The sequence below is a fragment of the Haemaphysalis longicornis genome, unplaced genomic scaffold (assembly GCF_048455015.1).
Source record: "Haemaphysalis longicornis isolate Haplotype H1 unplaced genomic scaffold, Haemaphysalis longicornis Haplotype H1 scaffold_2, whole genome shotgun sequence".
Taxonomy (NCBI): Eukaryota; Metazoa; Arthropoda; class Arachnida; order Ixodida; family Ixodidae; genus Haemaphysalis; species Haemaphysalis longicornis.
In genome coordinates, this window is record NW_027526295.1 from 251,889,589 (window position 1) to 251,909,792 (window position 20,204).

The window sequence follows — 20,204 nt, forward strand, 5'->3', positions numbered from 1 at the left end:
GGCTGTAATTTACAATTCAGGCCAAACGACGTAAAGATTTCACAAAAGCTTTCGAAAGTTAATTTTTAAGCTTAATTTACTGGGTTTTCTGTCCACCATTGTAAACTGGTTTGTGTCTTATTTACACTCCCGCATGCAATTTGTCGACATCAATTGTTTTTATTCACTATGCCTACCTGTAAATTCCGACGTAGCGCAAGGTAGTGTTTTTGGACCGCTAATTCTCTTGATTTACATTAATGGTTTAACAAAATTTGTCAGAGAAGGTGTAAAAATCAGGTTATTCAGGGACGAGCATTTGTTGTTTAGCACTATTAATTCTCATAACGATCTCGGCAAGTTATAAACTGTTGGTTCTAACCTTGGGACATGAAACTAAACGCAGACAAAACCGCATGTGTGCGTATTACGAATAAAAAGCAACTATATGAATATCAGTACACAATTAATGACATTTCTATCTCTCAGTCTCAGATTGACAGTTTTATATATACAGTAATGCCTCGTTAAGTAGAAGTAGTAAAAACCGAGAAATATTTCGAGATAAGCGGATTTTTTAGATAAGAAAAGTTGGGCGAAGTGCCATGAAATACCGAGTTCTTTGCAAGAAAGGCGCTACTACTTACCAGTTCTCTAACAGCAGCTTCCAATCTTGGTATTCATAAAGGTTTGAAAGAGAAAAAGAACATACAAGAGACGTTCACCGGCTGGGTTTTGAGGCACTGCAATTTTGCTTAGCAGAAAAGAACAGCGTAATGCTCGGCTGCTTTGCGGTCTAGTAAGGAGTCCTTATTTATTGCCTAAATAGTCTTATTTCTCTATTTTATGGCATAAATGTTTATAGAACACTTCAATTAACTGTTGAGGTTTGTTTAAAAACTTATAGGTGGAGCTGGCTGCAGCACAAGTTCTCCTGCGCTCGAACCCGAACCCAGGCTCTCCATTGGGTTTTTCCCCGCACGACACACCTTTTTATATTCTAGTACACTGTATCTCTGCGCATGTACAGTGTACTATAAGAGAAAGGTGTGTCGTTCGGGGGCCCATGAGGGGGGATCCCTTTTGCGATGAAGATTTCTGCTGAGGAACTCCTGTTGTCAGCAGCGCCCCTGGCGGCCGCTGCTTACCCGCTGGCTTCAGAAGTTTTGTTTGTTAAATTAATCCCTATTTATTGCCCTAGATAGTCTTATTTATTCATTTTATGGTATGAAGTTTTATAAAAGTCGTCAACAACTGTTGAGTTTGATTTAAAAACTTTTAGGGGGCGCTGGCAGCAACAGTTCTCTGGGGAACGCCTGGGCTCCATACATTTTTTTAATCACAAAAGGGACCCGCGCTCTCCAGTGGTTTTTCACCCGCACGACACACCTTACATTCTATTAAAAACTACAGGGTTGCTTGACGAAGCTGATATGCCTCTAGGCTCAGACTTCACGTTCGGGGAAAACATCGGCTTTGTGGTAGGCGCGGCTAAACGAGAAAAACAAATCGAGGGACTTAGGCGCGGCAGAGTGGCAGAAGGTTGAATTGAATTGAAATAACCTACATTGCATTCCCCACAGGAGGAGCGAGAGGAGAGGGTACGAACGTAATTGGTTGGAACGGGGAGAGAGGCGAGGCAGTCGCGTGGCAGGGTGGCAGAAGACTACCTTCTTTAGACGACATTCGCAGCGAAACAGACAAGGGGCCATCTTAATGTCCCCTATGCAAAAATGGTTCGGTAACCCCAATTTAGCGCCCCGTAAACGCACGCAGTTACACACTAACTGCATCCAAATGGAGCGTTAACTCTACTAGTCTCGAATTACCCTCAGCGCAACGTCCCACCGGCGCTCCCTCTGGTGGTACCCAACAATTGGCACCGGCAAAATGCACCGCCGTTTTCGGGTTACGTAATTACGGTGCAAAGAAGGTGTTCGTGCGGTCGCTTTGGCTTACGGCGATGGCTAAAATGGAACGAAAAGGTGAACAAGAAGAAAGAAAAAAGTCCATCCTGCCGATGCTTCTGCGGTATTGTGCGTTCGTACGTGCGTTCGCCCGAATGTGTGTCTCAAAGTAAAAGCAACAAAAAAGGCCAGTACGTCAAGAAGAACAGCACTGGCTTCCAGCGCGGCATGACCGGAACGATTGCGCGCCGGAATGTGGAAACTCGTTAAACGCCGGAATAGAGCACGCCGGCGGACGAGGAAGCATCCCGGGAGGCACAAAAGGACGGGGAGAGAAGGATATATACATATAGAAAAGAGTTGAGAAAAAACAGGCATCAGCAGCTACGAAGCAGGGCGGGAAAGAGAACGCCAGCGTGAACGCGAATTCAGAGGAAGGTTGCCTGTGCGCGCGGGACGGACTCGTGGGGGTGGATCCGCCACGCACGGCCGACGGAAGCCCCCAAAGAACCGTCGTCGTCACCGCAGAAGTTCGTCGACCGCAGCACGGGCACCTGTCAGCCATTGTCCCGCGGGGCGAGCGCGCCGAAACGAAGTTTAAATGAAAGAGCGCGCAGTTCAAAAGCAGCAGCGGCGCCCGAAAATTAAGGGAAAAGAAAAGCGGGAGAAAAAGTAGCGGCTGACAAGGCGAGCGCGATAGCGAAGACAAATGCGTGGAAGCTTTTCCTAAGCGCGCACGCGTTGTCCTGCAGCGATCTGGTCCAGGCGGCCGCCGTCCGGTCGTCGTAAAGATTCCGCCGGCCGTTCGGGCCTTTGACGCACCGTTGCCTTTACGGCCCCGAGCCGCAACTGCGCCAACGCCCCGACGAAGAAGGGTATCTGGTCGGGCAGGCTAATGTACTAGCCCAGCCAGGTGGGGACAAAATCCTCCACGTGTTTGCACTGCGGTGACCGAAGGCACTGGCATGTTTCCAACTTGCGTGGGAACTCGGGAACCCGATATGCTCATGGGGGGGTCTCACGCGTTAAAGGCCCCAAAGGTATGCTCTTAACGTCAGGGAGACAGTTTTTTTTTTTCTGGGTAAACGGCAACTTTGAGGCATGTCTCCATTTTTTGTCGGCTTAATTACTTCATTCATGAATGCCCTTTATTGTGGTTGGTCAGTTTCGACCGTTTATCTAGATGTCTTGGTAAAGTCGAAGAGGCAGACGATGATAAGGACAGAACGAAAGGGAAATAAGATCTGGCTGAATTTTTCGCAACTACCCTCAAATTATGGAGGATGGATGGATGAAAGAACGAACTGATGGGCGGTCACGACTGAACTGACAAACAAGAGGCCTTGGTGTCGTAGAGTACGGTCCACCATGCCCGTCCTCGAAGCCGTGTTGCCTCTGATCTCCCTGTCCTGTTCGGCACTCCAGCCTATTTCGAATTACACCCCATTTCGAGTCACCCTGTTGCTGTCCTTGTGAGCGGCTGCATGGTTCTTTTCACAGCGACATTGTTTGTGGCAATATATAGGGCAACGTAGATTTATCGTGTCCATCAACATGCCCGGGGTCTAGTGGTAAAACCGCGTTGCGGCAAAGCCGACTTTATTGCAAGTGCTCAGCAGAATACGAAGGTTAATCCCGTATTATTAAAACTTTCCTAGAACATTTACAGTCGCGCACACATATATCGAACTCCAAGGGGATCGCAAGAACGTTCGATATATTGATAATTCTAAGTAAAAAATGTGCCCATATGAAGGTTATGTGAAAGCTGCGCACATCACAGAGCTCTTCGAAGTCACGATAAGCGGTAACTTGCGGCACAGCGTTCGATATATCGAATGTGCCCGTGATCGGGAGCTCGATACACGCGTACAACAGCGCTATGTGTTTGCATGGGATTTACAAGGGGATTTTCAGACTGTTCGATATAGAGAATAATTCGATATATGCGTTTTCGATATATCCGTGTTCGAGTGTGTATGACGATTGGCCGCTCAAACGACGCAACCATTACGAGGAGTATCATTTACGGGTCAATAGTTAGTTTGCAGTGAATTTGTAAACGTTACAGAATTCCCGTCGTAGAGCCTCGCTGGTCATATGCACCTCCACCGAATGGAATGAGCCCTATTTTCTTTTGAACCATTGGGTGACGCCACCAAGACGTCGCGCTTAGTCGGCCCCCACTGGTGCAGTTCCGGGGCCAACACAGCGGGGATGGAGGGAGTGAGGGGCTGAGAGGCGCGACGAAGCATCTCCGCGCAGCGGGGCACAGAGCGAGACGCGGTGGACCGCAAGAGGTCCGCTTGTCGCTCGTCTCGTAGGCGATAAAAGGCTGAGCCGACCAGCAATTTGCGTCGGCGCTTCCAGCGCGCTGTTGGGACAGAAAAAGGGGTGGCCGCGCTCATTGTCCGTCGACGCCGACGGCCCGTAGCGTCGCCGCCTGGACAGGGCAGCCATTGTCCGCTAGCTGGACGCACCGGTTCCTCCGAATGGGCCCAGCGTATCTCGAGCGGAGCGGGCGACGTCGCGCTGTTCGACCCCCGCTCGCGGAACGGGTCGCCCCCTCGGCGCTCGACAACTGGCTCGCATTGCACGGCCATTAACGGTGCCGATGACCATGACACGAAAACAGCGAATCTCGCCTACGCTTCGTTGCGTGTCCTGCGGCGGGCCGATGTCATTCCTGGGAAGGTGTTTGAGTGGGGGTGAACGCAACAACTACTAGTTCGGTTAAAAGAGTGTAATTACGCAAGCATTTTGGTTAGTTCAAGTTCCGATTGAGTAACTTTTCGCTCTATTTCCTTCTTGTTGTGTCTACTTTATGAGAAATAATGTCATTTCATTTTGTTTCATAGTAACTGAGCGAAAGACGACAGAAGTTACACAAAAAAATTTTAAGAAAGTGATCAGCGTGGAAGGGTGAAAAAAAACTGAAGTAGGGCGTTAAATGGCGCAATCTATACTAAAAAAGGGGTCTTGGCACGAACTTCGGGAGCGCAAAATAGGAAAGAGATTTGTACCACATCATAGTCAGAATGGCTCTTCGTTACAGCGCATATGAATCAGAAGAGGAGGTGGAGAAAGTGACATATTTGAAAAGATTGTTACAGCGGCGGTAAAGTATACTCGTGAGGTTGGCGTGGGGAAAGATGGAGCAATTAGGGAATGTGCATTCTTGACGTTGATGATAATAATGATGATTCTGAGTTGCGGCTGTTGCTGGCCGAAAATTCGGGGTGTTTTAAAGGCGACGTAAATGTTGTAACGAAGCTATTAAAATTTTGTTTCAGTGAGCGATGCATATCCCCCCCCCCCCCCCCAAAAAAAAAAAAAAAAAAAAAAACTTGGCGTGCAAAGTTGCATCACGTACTGGTGAGATGGACGTTTCGTACCATGGTCTAGTTCGGGCATAGCTTTGTTCAGAGCACGCTTGAGGGCGTTCTCTTACGCCTCAAATGGGAGCACGACGATTGTGTCGGTGGTAAACATTGAAAGCTCCCGCCGCTTGGTAGCAGCTATACTCGTTTACTATGCGTTCATGTTCTACAGCGTTAGTGACACCATCGTTTGGTAATAATTCAGGCCGCCCTTGCTAACAGGTATCCTTACAGCACGTGTTGTCTCGGTTAGAGCATTTATTCGCGCAATTTTTTTTGCTTGCTGGATATGTTACAGATAAGACCTGCTTTCGACAGATGCAGCTCCTCACAGCTAAACATCGGAGGTAGCTTTGCAAGCGTGCAGCCGCACATGCCGGTCATTAAGACGCATGTCAGCGGACAAGCAAGGCAAAGGCCCTCGTTTTTCACGGAGCAGCGACGGTCTCGAGGCCGCGCGCTCCGACCGTCGGTATCGAGGTCGGGGAGCAGCATTACCTCCTCATAATCCAATGCCAGCCAAGCCGGGAGGCAGCCAGTAAGGTCGATAGTCTTCATTGTTCCACAGTCGGACAATACAGCGAGCGCGACTTCGCTCACGCGCGACAGAGCGGCCTTTCTCTGCACTGCGTCGCCCTGACTGGCGCTTCTTCGGGCATGCATACATCACACGAGGTTTGATTACTCGGCGCTACGAGGTGACGCCGGCGTGCAGGGTCGAAGAAGCGCGCTGAGCCGGCGGTTCCGGGGGTGTATCGAGCGTGCGTGAGAATGAGTTACGGTCCGCGCGATTGCGTCATCAACTCGCAGGGGCGCTCGCGACAGGGGGAGTCCTTGCGCGCGGACGAGCTGATTGAGAGACGGCAGGGTCCACCATCTGCGCTGGGGCATGGGCGGGCGGCCGTGTTTTCTGCAAGCGCGGCCGAGGCCGCTGCAGCGCCTGACCTCCGGCGTGGTGGGCGCAAGGTCCGCCGGACGCATCCCACGCGCTCGGGCAGGCCGGCCCCAAAGTAGCGTGACCCACGCGCCAGTCGTGCGGGCCTTGCGCACGGCCGCCCGTTCACGCTTCCGCGGCCGAGACGCAGGAAAAGGCGCATGAGCTACCACGAGCACGACGGGCACTTCGCAAGTTCTGCACGCGCACGGCCAACTGTTGCTTCGCCCCGCGAACGCCTCCGTCCGCACTCGTGCTCCGGCTGCTTATATCGGGGCGCCTAGAGCGGGGGTTTCGCGATCGGAAGTAACGGCTGTCGTGTGGAGGCGGGCCTTATAGCCGAGGGTGAATACGCGACAACAGCCGAATAAAGTGCAACCTCTCGACTCGCTTCGTGCAATGGAGTAGAAAGGATATGTTGCTAATGGTAACCCAGCTCGGCGTCCAACACGGCAAGCAGGCTCTACCGACACAGCAACTTCAGAGATCCACAAAAAAATGGCTCCGGATCGCTTCATAACTTCTCATATTTCTTAAGCAAAACAGCGCAAAAAAAAAGGCAAAGACAGAGAGAGAGAGAGACACGACAGAGACTGCGCTGAACTATCAATTGATCCCTGTCGTGTATCTCTATCTGTCCTTGCCTTCTTTGTTTTTGCGCTGTTTTGCCTAGATTATGTACCAACACGCCCAGTTTTCCACGTTAATCAATTCTCATATTTCTTGTATCACGCTCCCGCGACCATGCGTGAGGTTTTGTCACGCCCATAGCTCCTGTTGACACCACGTGACCGCAGCTGAGAAGCAATCCTTCGACATCGGGACCGACTGCTTCAAGGTTCGCGACATATACGCTTCGCCGCACGTCGCACTGAAACGGTGCGTGCAAGTGTGAAGCGGGGAATAGCGTGCGGAACCCTGACCTCGGGCTTTAATTGCGAAGACAGAAGAGCGCGGAGGGGGCCTTCACCGAAGACGTCGGTATATACGTCGGGGCAGCGGTCGCGTCGCGTGGCTCGAATCTGGAGCATGCGGGCACAAAGAAGAAGATGAAAAGGGGAAGCGCGTGGGTGAGCAGACGGGGGAGCCAGGAAGAGCACGGGGCTGAAGCGGAAGGAAGCGGGAAATAGCGCGCTGTTGTAGGTCTTGAAGGCAGTCGTACGGGTCACCCATTCACGACAAAGGTCCTGCACGCTCCTCGGGAGTACGCCACCGAGAGAAAAAAAAAAAGTTAGAACCGAATCAGCGTCCTCTCAGTTGTATCGCTCCCCGCCCGCCCATTTGCGAGGCCACGGTTACAGATAATCTTCTTTGCTGTGCCTTTGTTTTCGTCCTGTTAAGTTTTTTTTTTTTTTTTTTAGGTGAAAGGGGCATAACGAACGTTACTGTTATAGTGTGTGCTGCAGATAGTAAATAAATATTTATTGACTGATTTTCCTAGACATTCGACTCAGCGTCGCGCCGTGTATTGTGAAATAATAGTAATAATAAAACAATAATCAATCAATCAAGAGATCAATCAATCAATCAGCCAATCGTTTATTAACGTGCCCAGGAAGAGCTGGAGGGCCTCTGTGCTAGCGCACGAGAAAAAAACGCAAGGTATGATGCACACACCTCACAAGTAATGCAATTATGGGGCAATGTTCCTAACACAAAAGAAGTGACTGTCGTATACCCAAATTTAAATGCACTCACACAAAAACCCACGCATGCACACACACACAAACACAAGTACAGCGCCTTGTGGCAGGGTGACACCGCACCAGTGATCGTTGTACACAGATAGTTACAAAAATATACATAAATGATAACAATGTGAAGTTGTGCGAAAGCGAAGTGACTCAATATAGCTCATATGTGAGAAACGGCTTATGTAATATCGAATGAATATACATGTAGAAAAGACCAGATACTGAATAAACTGAACTGAAAAAAGATAGAAAGGGTTGCATTGTTAACATTTCGTGCTAAGGTGATAGCGCATAAAGAAACGATAAAAAAAAGGTTACTTACATTGCAAACTCACAAACATAGTCCGGGAATCATTAAATAAAGCTAAATATTCAGAGTACTGATTGTATGTACAGTGCAATCAAAACATGGAGCACAAGCCACTCAGAAATTTTGGATTAGAATATGTACCGTGTCTTCTGGTCGACTTTTGCGGCACCTGGAGTGGAACATGTTGCAGCACATCACCACAAGACACCGTGCCGTGAAGGATTTTGATTAGTAAAAGAATATGCGCCTTATTACGCCGGGAGGGTAAGCATGGTAGTGTTCGCACGAAAGATGATCGAGAATTATAATGGCTATGAGTGGCAAAGCGTTGCTTAAAGACAGATATAAACTTTTCCTGGACACTGTCAATAAGGATACCGCTTATTTTGCATGTGCTGTTTCATACCACAGAAGCATACTCTAGCTGCGGGCGACAAATAGTCGTGTAATAATAATAGTAATAATAATAACGATGACGGTGCTGATGATGTAGGCAAAAGGATCCTCAAAACGTTTCAAAACAATGCGATAGAAACGAAGCGAATATAATTTTTATTATTATTTTGACCAACCGCAAAATCGTGTTTGCCGCGAGGGGCGTTCGAATTCTAGTGTCCTAAGTCCACGATTAAGTCGAGCTAGAGGCTTACAACCAAACACACAGCAACGGCTCTTAAAGTCTGTTCGTACGAAATAGTCACACAGCGCCGCGCAGAAATCCCAAACCCTGAACAGAGGAAACGACGAGGAAAAGAAAAGGTGACGAGGAGGAACGTCTATTGCGAGACATCGCTGCGCGATGTAAGAAGCGCATATTGAACGCGTTAACTCTTTTTGCTATGCACTCGGCGAGAAGCAAAGAAACAACGGTATACGTGCGCCCAGACACGTTCCAAGGTTGCGGGGACGTGCACGTCGCCACCCGTCCTTCTGCCTTCCTGCGCAGCTATGCACACAGTGACAGTACTCACAGTATTCACACACGGTGGGGGCGTGTACCAACTGGGCACGCACTCTTGCAAGCTGCTCGTGAGCTTGAATTTATGTGTTTTTTTACGACCTTGCATTCAGCGGAATGATATATACCTTATCAGCATAAAATTGTGAAAAAAGTTTTTTTTACAAGTACAATGAACTTGAAGAACACAAGACGTACGTGTCTCTTTTTTCTTTGTTCTTTTTGCGTGTCCCAGAAGGGCCTGCTGGCTTTGTAGGTCGTCTCTCCCAGGTGTTGAACGATTCGCTGGCTCTCAGCTGTATGGAAGTTATGCCAATAAACTTATATTGAACTACACAGAACTGACACACCGTTTTGTTTTTGTACTGTTTCTAATCCTGTTGTTAAGGTGGCCATTGAACTGAAACTCGACATTTAACATACGACTTAGACTTTAGATTGAGACTTAGCCTTTAGACTTAGATTTAACACACGACTTAAGCTGCATGGTGGCACTGACCGCTCTTAACAATGAGCACACAATCTTAATTTTCAAAGATTCCCGCCGGGCTCCGGGAGGACCCGTGGCATGCGTCCGATCAGCGAGAATCATCAGGGCCACTCGGCACTGCGGGCAGCGACGTTCAAGGTTGCTTTGCGCAGGGAAGAAAAGCAACATCGCGCCGCAGTGTGTATGCATATCTACGCCGATGCCAACAGGATAGTGCACGTGCAACTCGCAGCTTCTATCTTGCTCGCCTCGACTCCAATTGGACGCTGATGCCAGTAGAGGACGTAAAGTTTTATACGCGAACCATGCTTTCCGAACACCTACAGCGTTGTATAAAACATTTGTGCCATCACAAAATGCCTGAACAGTAAATAATATATATCAGCATTGTTTGGCACAAAGAAAAACTTAGGCAAATTTGAGGTAAACCGTAACCACCACAACAAATACCAGCACTCCTTTACTAAAAAATACAGGTTGAATTGGTTTGTATACGAAAATGCAAAAAGAAGCCGGGCTAGAAATGGTTTCAATAGCTGGCGAGATAAAATCGCACACGCAAAAATAATGAAACAGGTGCTGTCTCGCACTGGCGGTTCGAGCAGCGCCGACATCTACGCTCCTGGTGGTTAAAACACAGATTCCGTTAACTCAACCGGTCGACATTTACTGATCAGAATGCGTGAGAGAGAGAGAGAGAGAGAGAGAGAGAGAGAGAGAGAGAGAGAGAGAGAGAGAGAGAGAGAGAGAGAGAGACTGCTTCCGTCACCAACGTTCCTCCGTTTCGCAGATTTTGTCTTGTCCATGTGTCCCTGTTCTCTGGGTCCAAGGTTGCCTCGTTGAAGCTGAAGCTCGTGGAAATATGTTCATACCAGTCATACCATAGGCTGGGGAAAGGCCAATAACCCAATGGAGGGATGAAATAAAGAAATTCGGGGTAACTGTGGGCTCGAGCAGCGCAGGACATGTAGTAGCGGTTGGAGGTCAGTGGGAGAGGCCTTTGTCCTGCAGTGGACCTGAGTAGGATGATTATGATGATAATGGTGATGATTATGATGATCATGAATCATTGTAAGTGCTTTGCGCCCCTTGAGCAACCTTCGGAGGGAAGTCTGTCAATTTTAATGCGTAGCTTTGTCGGGGTTTGAAAAAGGGGGTTCCGGCCAACCTTTTCTTCCCGATTTTTGTGCTGCGTGGTTTTTCGTGGTCCGAAGAACCCCTGGCGTCATCTATATGCCTTCCATAATAGCGAGCCTGAAGACGAATGATATATAGGCAGCCGCTTTCCAAACTACTATGGCAAGTACACTTGCAAGTTTGCTCTGCGCGGAACGAGCTGTCGCTATGCTCCGAGTAATCGTCTCTAAAAGGAATGAATTTTGGTCGGCACTGCGTGGCACTTCGATAAAAGAGATTTGGAGTAAGGCGACTTCATTGCAACGATGTTTTACTGTGTATGCAATTGAACGTACTCCCGCAAGGGGAAGGGGAGTGACAAATTAGCGTCTGGCACGGGACGATTGTGTCCCACACCAACTTCCGCTACTGCGCTATAACCATGTAGGCTACAGTTAAATTCCGCAGCATGCTACATACGTTGCGGCGCGCTCCGTTCACATCGATCACACACACCTTGAAGTAGCGCTCGTGTGCAAAACGAGGAGAAAGAAAGCGCGCGTATAGCTGTGGTTTCCCGCAAGTTTGACCGATGAGTTTGTCACGAGGCGTGGGCTTGCATACCATGAGATAACGATGCGCGTTACAGTCCCATGGAACGGCGACACATTACGTGCTATTGCGTTCCGCCTCCATGCACCAAGCGGCTCAGTTTTTCCTCCCGCTTGCGTAGCAAGCCAGTGTGTGCGGTCGTATATTTATACGCGGTCACGCCAGGAATGCTGCAAATGTCCCGCGCATGCGTTGTCGCTCGTCTTTTCATCTCTCTCGGAAAAGTCCAGACACCTCGCCCACGCACGCAGAGCGCGCTTTCCTTTGCCACCGAGACTACCAAGGCCCGTGGGCAGCGTCATCATTCCCAGGCAAATGAAATGCTTCAACGCCGCTAAGAGTGGCAGCGATCGGAACGCAGAGCAGAGAGGCAATTTCGGAGCGGGTTGGAGACGTTAAGCTGAGAATGGCCTTGTCCGATGTGGTGACGGCATTTTTCTACGGTCGCCGGCGCCTTTGCATTAACGTCGTCTCCGCTGGAATCTTCATGCACGCTTTAGACGACGGCACGGTGAGCAACGAAAAACCATCAGCGGCTGAACGACCAAGTCGGCCGCGCGCGCGCATTACGGCAACGCTGTCGTCGCGGGCGTCATTACGAGAGCTCGCCCGATTGGGTCGTAATAATAATCATCGCCGGAAATAGAGGCGCCGAACAAAACTCCGCAGGTGTGACGCGTGGAAGGTTGCGCCCGGCTCACGCTTCTGCAATCTCTTCGAAGCACGGAACGAATGCGTGAGCCCGTATCTATGGATGAGAAAGCCGCCCGGGCACGTCTAAGCGCGCGTGTCTACACGGACCTTAACGCCGCGCGGCAGGGGGACTTTCGAAGGTTATCCGGTCATCTGGCGCGACTCTGCTGGGCCGCAGAGTTCACAGAGGAAGAAAAGCTCCAAAGACGGCCCGAACACGCTCTTCTTCTCCTTTTTTTAAACTTCGCGTTCTTTTGCTGTTTACTTCCACCCTTGTTGCGTCTTCGCTGGTGCCTTTTACATAACCCGAACCAGCCTTCTTTCTTTGCGCGTTGAACGAATCGGGCATCGAAGTCGTGCGCCGATGGAAGAGATTAAAGTTAACGACCCTGGCAACTGTCCAGCCTTGCGGGTTGCTTTCGCACTGGCTTCGCGATCTTGCTCCGTGCGTATACGTGAATATTTCGCTCTCACGCATCCGTGACGAGTGCTTAGGCATACAATCGCCATCGCCTACTTAAAGTTATAATACGATATAGCGGCAAGGGCACACTCCCGTAAACTTGCCTCGACCTTTTTGAGCCTTCTTGATAGAGAAATGTGGTGACATAATTAACAAAAACTGAAAAATACTGGTGTATATATTCTTCAGAGCGCGATCTCACTGCCATTTATAGCGTACCTATGAATGTGGCGCCATAAGTCACTCGGCATCTTCATCGGCGTAAACTGTAGCAACAATCGGCCGGTGAAGAAGCACAACGCTGACTGTCAGGGCGCCACCGCGCGGCGAAATGCTTCCCCATTGTTACTGTTTACTTTTCTCATTGTTGTCTGTGCGCGCAGAAATAACTCGGCGCTAAGTAGAAAATCGCAGCGAAGTGCCCTGGAGTGCGGGAACGCACTGAAGCGTACGAGCGCAATGGCCGGAGCGGCAGCAGGGAGAGACCTCTTTCCGCCTCACGTGTTTCCACATTGCAGGCGGAACGACAGTTTCCATTGGCTGTGCCCGCAAGAACAAAACATTTGCAAAGGTTCGTTGACACGGAGCTCATGGACAAAGAGAGAAAGCCCAGGAAAGAGAGCAAACAAGTCGCGAGTATGCTAGGCCTTCGCAGATTCGCCCAGAAAACATTTTTGCTTGCTCACACACGGCAGCTCGGATAGTCGCTGATACGCAAAAACAAACACCAGGAGAATTGCTTGTGCAAGCTGGCGTGTGTAGACGTATTATTACCGGGATAATTGCTTACATGATACTGTCTTGATATTTCTGGTGCAGTCACGCGCTTTCTTCCTGTAGCTGTCTTATGAAATTACTGTACGCAGGTTTGGATTTGGCGAACTGAGCGAACCTTTTCTTGCAATTGTAGCGCTGCACGTGTTCAATAAGTGCGACAAAACCGCCGTGAGGCACACTCATGATTTGCAATTTCGCTTTCCTCCTTCTTCGCAGACACCCGAGGCCAGCTGAGGGCCACCGCCGGCATGCGTCCGCGGCCTCCGCTGGTCTGAGCCATGTCCAAGATGCGGCAGCCCAAGTACGGCACCCTGTCAGCGGTACCGGCCGGCCTGTACGGCGACCCCCGCTGCTACGGCTCCGTGCGGGGCTGCTGCAGGAGGCCCGGCTGCACCTGCGGCCGGAGACCCGAGATCGACGATGCGGCACTCTACTACCACGTCCTCGGTGCCTCCTCGCTGGGCGCCGCCTCCCTCGGCCGGGCCTCGCTGGGCCGCGGCCACTCGCCGAGGCGTCGGTCGGCAGCCAGCGTGCACTCTGCTGCGGGGAGGGCGGCCGACGAGGCCTACTTGACCGCCGCCGCTGCCAGCGACCCGCTCCTGCGCAAGCTGAGCCGCAAGGACCGCTTCAGCTCAGTCTCCTCGCGCAGATCCATCCTGGAGTGTGACGTCACCGCGTACGATCTCATCAAGAAGTACCTGCGCACTCCTGCCGCGCCAGACAGCGACGACGACGACCTGAACAGCAATGTGCTCCTGAATGGCGCCAAGAAGAACGGCTCCGGTGCTGCCGTCACTGCTTCTCGGCCGCCGTCGAGGCAGCAGGGCGCCAAGAGCCCCGCGGTGTCCAGACCTCCGGCTAGCTTGGAACTCTGGCCAGAGGAACCGGACCCGGATTACGACGAGGACAGCGATGTAGGGCTAGAAGCGGGGCGCTTCAAGGATCTTAAGATTTCCTACTCGCCGCCGCTTGTCCGCAAGATATCGGCGCCTGCCACCACCAGGACACGTGGCGAGGCCTCATCGTCAACGTCCACTCGACGCTCCCACTCTTGTTCACCCGTGCGGCCTGCTACCGCCGCTTCCCCTCCTCCTACTAAGACCGCAGCATCGAGTACCCAACCCCGAGGCATCCTGAAGAAAAAGAAGGCGCAGGAGAGGAAATCTGTGGCTGCCGCGACGCACAGAGGTCGCGCGAACGGGATTCACAAGAGGGTAACCTTCCAGGAGGGCAGTGAGCCGTCGACTTCTCAAGCGTGGGAGGAGCCCTGGGAGAACCCGCACGAAACGCGACCCGAAGCGAAGAAGACGCGTCCGCGCCTAGATACTTCGTGGGAGGGGGTGACGACACCAGCGACCACGTCGACCCGGGCTACCGTGCACGTTAACGGACAGGGCACGGCCAAACGCCGTCAAGCAAGCGCGCCCCCGTCAGTAACCGGCGTTGTATCTGAAGCCGCTCCATCTCGTCGGAACGAGGCCGCTGCGCTGGCAAAAGTTGACCCCAAGTATGAACATAGGGGTGGAACACGCTCGGAGAGAAGGCAACTAGCGAAGGAAGACAAGAAATCGCCAAAGTCCGAACCAAAGGCTGAGCAGCAATTCAACACTGAAGTTCGAGTGCGGGGAAATCAGAAAGCGGAAGTCAAGTCTCACCCTCGAATAGACGTTAAACTAGAGCACGCTAACGAGAACCAAAGTCCGAAACTCGACAAAAACGTAGCGTTGGTCCCCATCGGCGCTATTGCGAGTTTTGATTCTGAGCCAGAGAGGCAGTACTCGCAAGTAACTGGTGCTTGCAATGACAAAGATGGAATAAGCGTTACCTGTGATCTAAGAGCGAGTCCCAGTAACCACGGGACCAACGTCAACGTCGTGTCGTGTACGGTAGAAAAGGGCATTTCTGTAGAAGTTAACGGTAATCACAGCCCCTCCAGCAGCTACGAGGATGATGCTGATTATGAGGCGATTTCCAGCTACCAACCTGAGAACATTAAGCTGGCAAGCGACGATCATCAAAAGATTACGTTTGCGGCTGAAGACAAACTGATGATGAAAAAGGCCTATCCGTCTAGAGAAGCTAACCTCCGAGGAACAAGTGGTATCCAACGATCAGAAGAGGAGCTCCTTATTCAAGATAGTTCTAAAGTTGAATGTCTGAGTGACGAATGCCACGACAGTGACGTCTTCCTCCAGACGGAAGCGCCCAATAAGAGCCATAAGAGCCCCGAAATACCACGGAGCCCGAGGCTTTCTCCTCCTCCTTTGAGTCCTAAGGCCGCGGCGCTACCTGAAGGTTCACAAAATGGAGACTTCAATTGCCCAACTAGCACCAGAGATGATATTGGAGAGTGCAAGGCTGGCGCCAGCGGCAATTTGGCCGAGAATATTGTTCCGAACAAGGTGCAGGCCGACGTTCACGAGGGCGTAATCGTCCAAGACTCATCGACACCAGCACAGCCGCTCACGCTTCCAGATGCTAAGCCCCGGAAAAAAATACCACAGCAGGGGAGCCCAGACATAAAGCCTCCTCTTGTCCGGGCGGGCAGCAACGCCGGAGTGAAGCGCGCACCAGCACAAACCACTACTGCTAACCACGCCGTGAACGAGGCAAGGCCCGAGTGTCCAGCAAGAAGGAAGCACGATCCGCAGAGAAGCGTCAAGGGTGATGCCGTAAAGGACACCAAATCCCCGCCGCCACCTCGAGACGGGAAACCAAACCAAGAGCGGAACGCAAAGCCAAACCCTAGAGACACGAGGATCTATCAGAAGGTCGGCGTCAAGGTATTGCCCACGAAAGCAGAGACCAACTCCGACGTCAAGATGTCTTTGCCAGTGGAGCATCGGATATCCAGACCACTTTCTCCACCCCCTCCGATTCCGGCTGGTCCTTCTGTCACAAGACAAGCATCGCTCGGTGAGTCGTTCTTGCCCACATTTTTTTTTTCCATGACACAGCAGCGTATCGCAGATCTTCCTATCTTGCATCCCGGTCTAATTACCTATCTCGCTCCGTCATCGACAGACTAAGAACTCCCACCGTGTGAGAACAACGCCATCTCCATTATACGGATCGCTCGAATCCGCGTCGCAACGAAGGAAGAATGCCATTTTGCCAGCTTATCTTTGCGGGCCCATTTGAGAAGTAATTTCATTTTCAGCTTCCCTGTTTTGGCCGATCTAGGCTTGCGCCCTACATCGAGCGAGAGCTGGCTGGTCCGAAAAACGGGGCTAGCGAAAGCGTGAGCGTGAGGAGCGTTCGAACGGGAAGGCGCGGCTACTGCGGCGTACCCACCGTCGGCGATGCCGCGCCACGTGCGAAAGCAAGCGCTCGCAGCGAGAGTGGTCTGGAAGATGATTCTCCCCCGACAAAACAAAGAGAGAGCAAAGGCGGAATGAGGCAGAATGCTGACGGCGGGCCTCGCCCATTCATTGAGGTTGTATTTACGCTGGCCGCGTGCGAAGCGCTGGCTGCACCCGCACCAGACGGGGCCCGCAAGCGGGTCAGGCGGACCCGGCTCGAGCGTCCCGCCGCACGAACCAGTCTCCGCTGGCACAATCTAGGCCTCGCACCCGTTATGTCGGCGGCTGACCACTCCGGCCGATCGGTACATGGCGAGCACTCCTGCAGATCTTCTCTGTGGGCGGCGTCCCGCTGTTAGCGCCGTATCTTGCTGCTTTGTCGGCCCGAAACGAGTCCGGCTCTCGGAGGGGCCGCTGGGGAGGCCGGGACAGCTGTGGCTTACTCGCCGCAGTACTTTAAAGACAATGGACTTTTTTGGTACAGTTAAACGCTCAAATTTCGGTCTTACGGTCTGCCTGTTCGTCCGTCGGTCAACCCAAAAATGGAAAAGAAATTTAATCTAACCTTCAGAAAAGATATTCAAATGGAGTGAATGTTGGGAACCGAACCCACGCCGTATGCGCGGAGAACGGAAGCGCTACCGGCTGCGCCGCGCGCTGCAGATGAGTGTTCAGAGGAATTACAGGTACTCGCGTTGAACATCATTGTGCCGTAGACGTTTCCTTCATCAGATACTGTGATAGGTGAACTACCAGCAACTGATCATTGTGGGCAGGCAACGGAAACCCGCTCGCGCAACGAAACGATGCGTTCATCGCACAGAATTTCCCTTCTTCAAAAGCTTTGTACCTTATTCGTTCCTCACAGCGAAGACAGCGCTGCTGTGCACTGGTGTCCACAGTGGCACCCAGTTGTAGCTAAACCTGAATTTTCGTATACTCTGAGAAATACGAAATCTAAAACCAAAGTTGGGAAGAGGACCTCCACAGTCTGAAGGTGTCATTTGCAGCGAAGAAATAACATTCACGGCTGTATTCAGATTTGGCCCAGTTCTAGGGGTCTAACTGGTTATGTCGCGTGAGAGCTATGTTAGAGCGGAGAACCGGTCCCGGTACGGCGTCCGGTACACGGTCGGCGTCCCCGCGCATGCGCACAGCCAGCCTCGCCCCCTTTGCGCAAGGGAAATGGCACCGGTCGGCTACTGCAGGTACCGTCATCCGCTATGCTACATTCACTATCCAGCTTCTACATTCACTACCCTCTGCTATCCAGCTTCTTATGCCGAGCCACAAATCACCGACTTGACTGGAAAGGGTGCACCACAGCACAAGCGGCATTATGGCGGTGAAGAAAACGTTATTATTGATGCGAATAATACTCACACTACTTGCACTCGCAGTATTGGCACTGCATGATTTCTTTTCCTATAAGGATCCAAGGATCCTAATATGTGAATGCGTGTGAGATAGCAGTGAGTGATGTTTTTCCTATCCAGAGATCGATGCTTCCCGTGTAAATACAATCAAAGAACGTAGTCCAAAGTCGACGAAAACTCGTCTGGCGAGGAAATAACATTGCCGGTACCAAACTGACACTCGCCTACGCCGAGAATCCTTCCACATCCAATCAAACCCGCACGCTCTCATTCGGACACGTGGGCCCATACAACATGCGCATGCGTGTTTCAACGTTCCACGCAGGTATAAATATACCCGAGCCGCTTTTCGTTTCATATGTGAACAAAGGACCCGCACGGGCCCCGAAACGTCATTTGTTTTTACCGGTTGTTTTTAGCTTTTTTTTTTTGCGAATGTCAGTTTGTTACCGGCAATACAATCAAAGAACAAGGCATGTAGACTCATTGCACCTCCTTACTTGCACTGTCAGCCGCTATGGCCTCCTCATCCTCATTAACTTCCCGCACACCGGCATCGCAACCCCGTCCATTTGCGCCATCGCATTTCTACTACTTCTGGCTTTCTGAAAAGGGCGGCAAGGTTTTTTTTCTCTTTGTTTTATTATTAGTTTGCGCCTTCGCGATGTATAAAGAGAATAAAACCCAGCGAAATATTTTTTTTTGTTGTTTTCTGATCGAGAAGACCTCACAACAATAACTATTTTCCTGTACGGGCTTGGCAGCATTTCCTATTCAGCTAAGATTTTTTTTTTTTTTTTTCACATTCGGGACAAGGCGAACCCGGGCAATTTCTGCCCACCAGACCGAAGCCCCACGTCGTAAAGGCCGGGCGTCATAGCGGACGCTTTCCTGTCCGGCTCCGTTGAGCCGCTCGATTAGTGCCTTCCTCCGTGCCCCGAGGGAGCAGCGAATCAATAAGACGTCCTCTGGGCTCCCTTTACGACTGACAAATAAGGCCATATCCGAGATCGCTCCGCGCTGCTGTCATCAGATCGCATCGCCCGAAGGGGCCGTTGAGAGGCCGCCTTTGAGCTCGCCATCTCGCAGCGGCGCTATGTGGACCGCTATTCGTTCCTATCGGAATCAAAGCACGCACCTACTTTCGAGCCGCACCGGGGATGCCCATTCCGCGCGCCCAGATGTAGGCTGGCGGATGTCGCCCGGCTTTGCAAATCTGTGTCACGACGCGAGGCGAAGACGTTTTCGCGCGCTGCGCAAGCGCCGGCCGCTGTGTACTCAGCGCAGCGGCTGAACGAAATTAGGGGCCCGGATCAAGCGCGTGTTCGCATGAGCGCGCAGCCGCGGTCCCTGTTCTCACGGGGCACATCGACTGTCGATCGCTTTCATCCAAGTGTGCGCGTCGCAGGCTTCGGGCGGTGGAGGGCAGTGTGTTTTGGGGTGTTTGGGGCGAGGCAGGATTCGAGTAACGCATCTACACGAACATGAATGTACTGCTTAGACGTCTAACAAGCAGGTGTGCAAGATATTGCCGCATTTACTGTGGTCAGTAGTTTGAAGTAAAATTTTAACCAAGCACGGTAGCTATAAGCTGGTCTGTCAACATTGGGAGCCACGTTCGCCAGACGTCACAGCTAGCTACACGGGTCGCGCTTGTCGCCTGGTCGCTTGCTGTATATTGTGCTTTTTTTTTCATAAAGTATTAGTATTCCGAACCTTTTCTGAATCACTCAAAAACTGTGACGTATGGTTTACTGCGAGCAAAACTTTCTCCGTTCGAATGTATGAGTTTGTACCTTCGCTGGAATATAAGTACGTCACGGCGTTTCTAGCACCCCTATCATCCGCATCACAGTCCCCACCAACTTCTCACACGCAGAATCACATTCCCTGTTCTCATAATAACAGTCAGTGACGGGCTATCCCGCTTATAGGATCGTCCAGGGATGGTGTAAATAAATGCCCGCAGCCGGTGCGTGAAACTAGTTTATGCTCTTTATCAAGTGCGACGCGTATCGTCTTTAAAAAAATGTGCGAGCCTACACCTCCGGGCTTCTACACCCGCCTGAACTTCTTCTTTGAAAGTTGGGCCTGGCCAACCCCAGTGGTAAAGCAGTGTGGTCGAGGAGAAGAGTTACACAGAACATAATCACGCAAAACGTGCAATAGGCTTGTCGTCACTGAGGACGGCCGTAGAAGTATATTCGATAACC

At 51.3% G+C, this 20,204-nt stretch overlaps 1 protein-coding gene across 2 annotated transcripts in view; it reads left to right on the top strand.

Annotated features, from left to right (window-relative positions):
- Positions 1-20,204, top strand: part of LOC144170379 (uncharacterized) — a 134,589-nt gene that overhangs the window by 65,194 nt on the left and 49,191 nt on the right. For both annotated transcript variants that reach the window (XM_077700148.1, XM_077700149.1), the window contains exon 2: positions 13,530-16,229. In XM_077700148.1, the coding sequence (XP_077556274.1) occupies positions 13,592-16,229 (2,638 nt within the window). In that variant the 5' untranslated portion in view covers positions 13,530-13,591. The remainder of the gene's footprint in view (positions 1-13,529; positions 16,230-20,204) is intronic.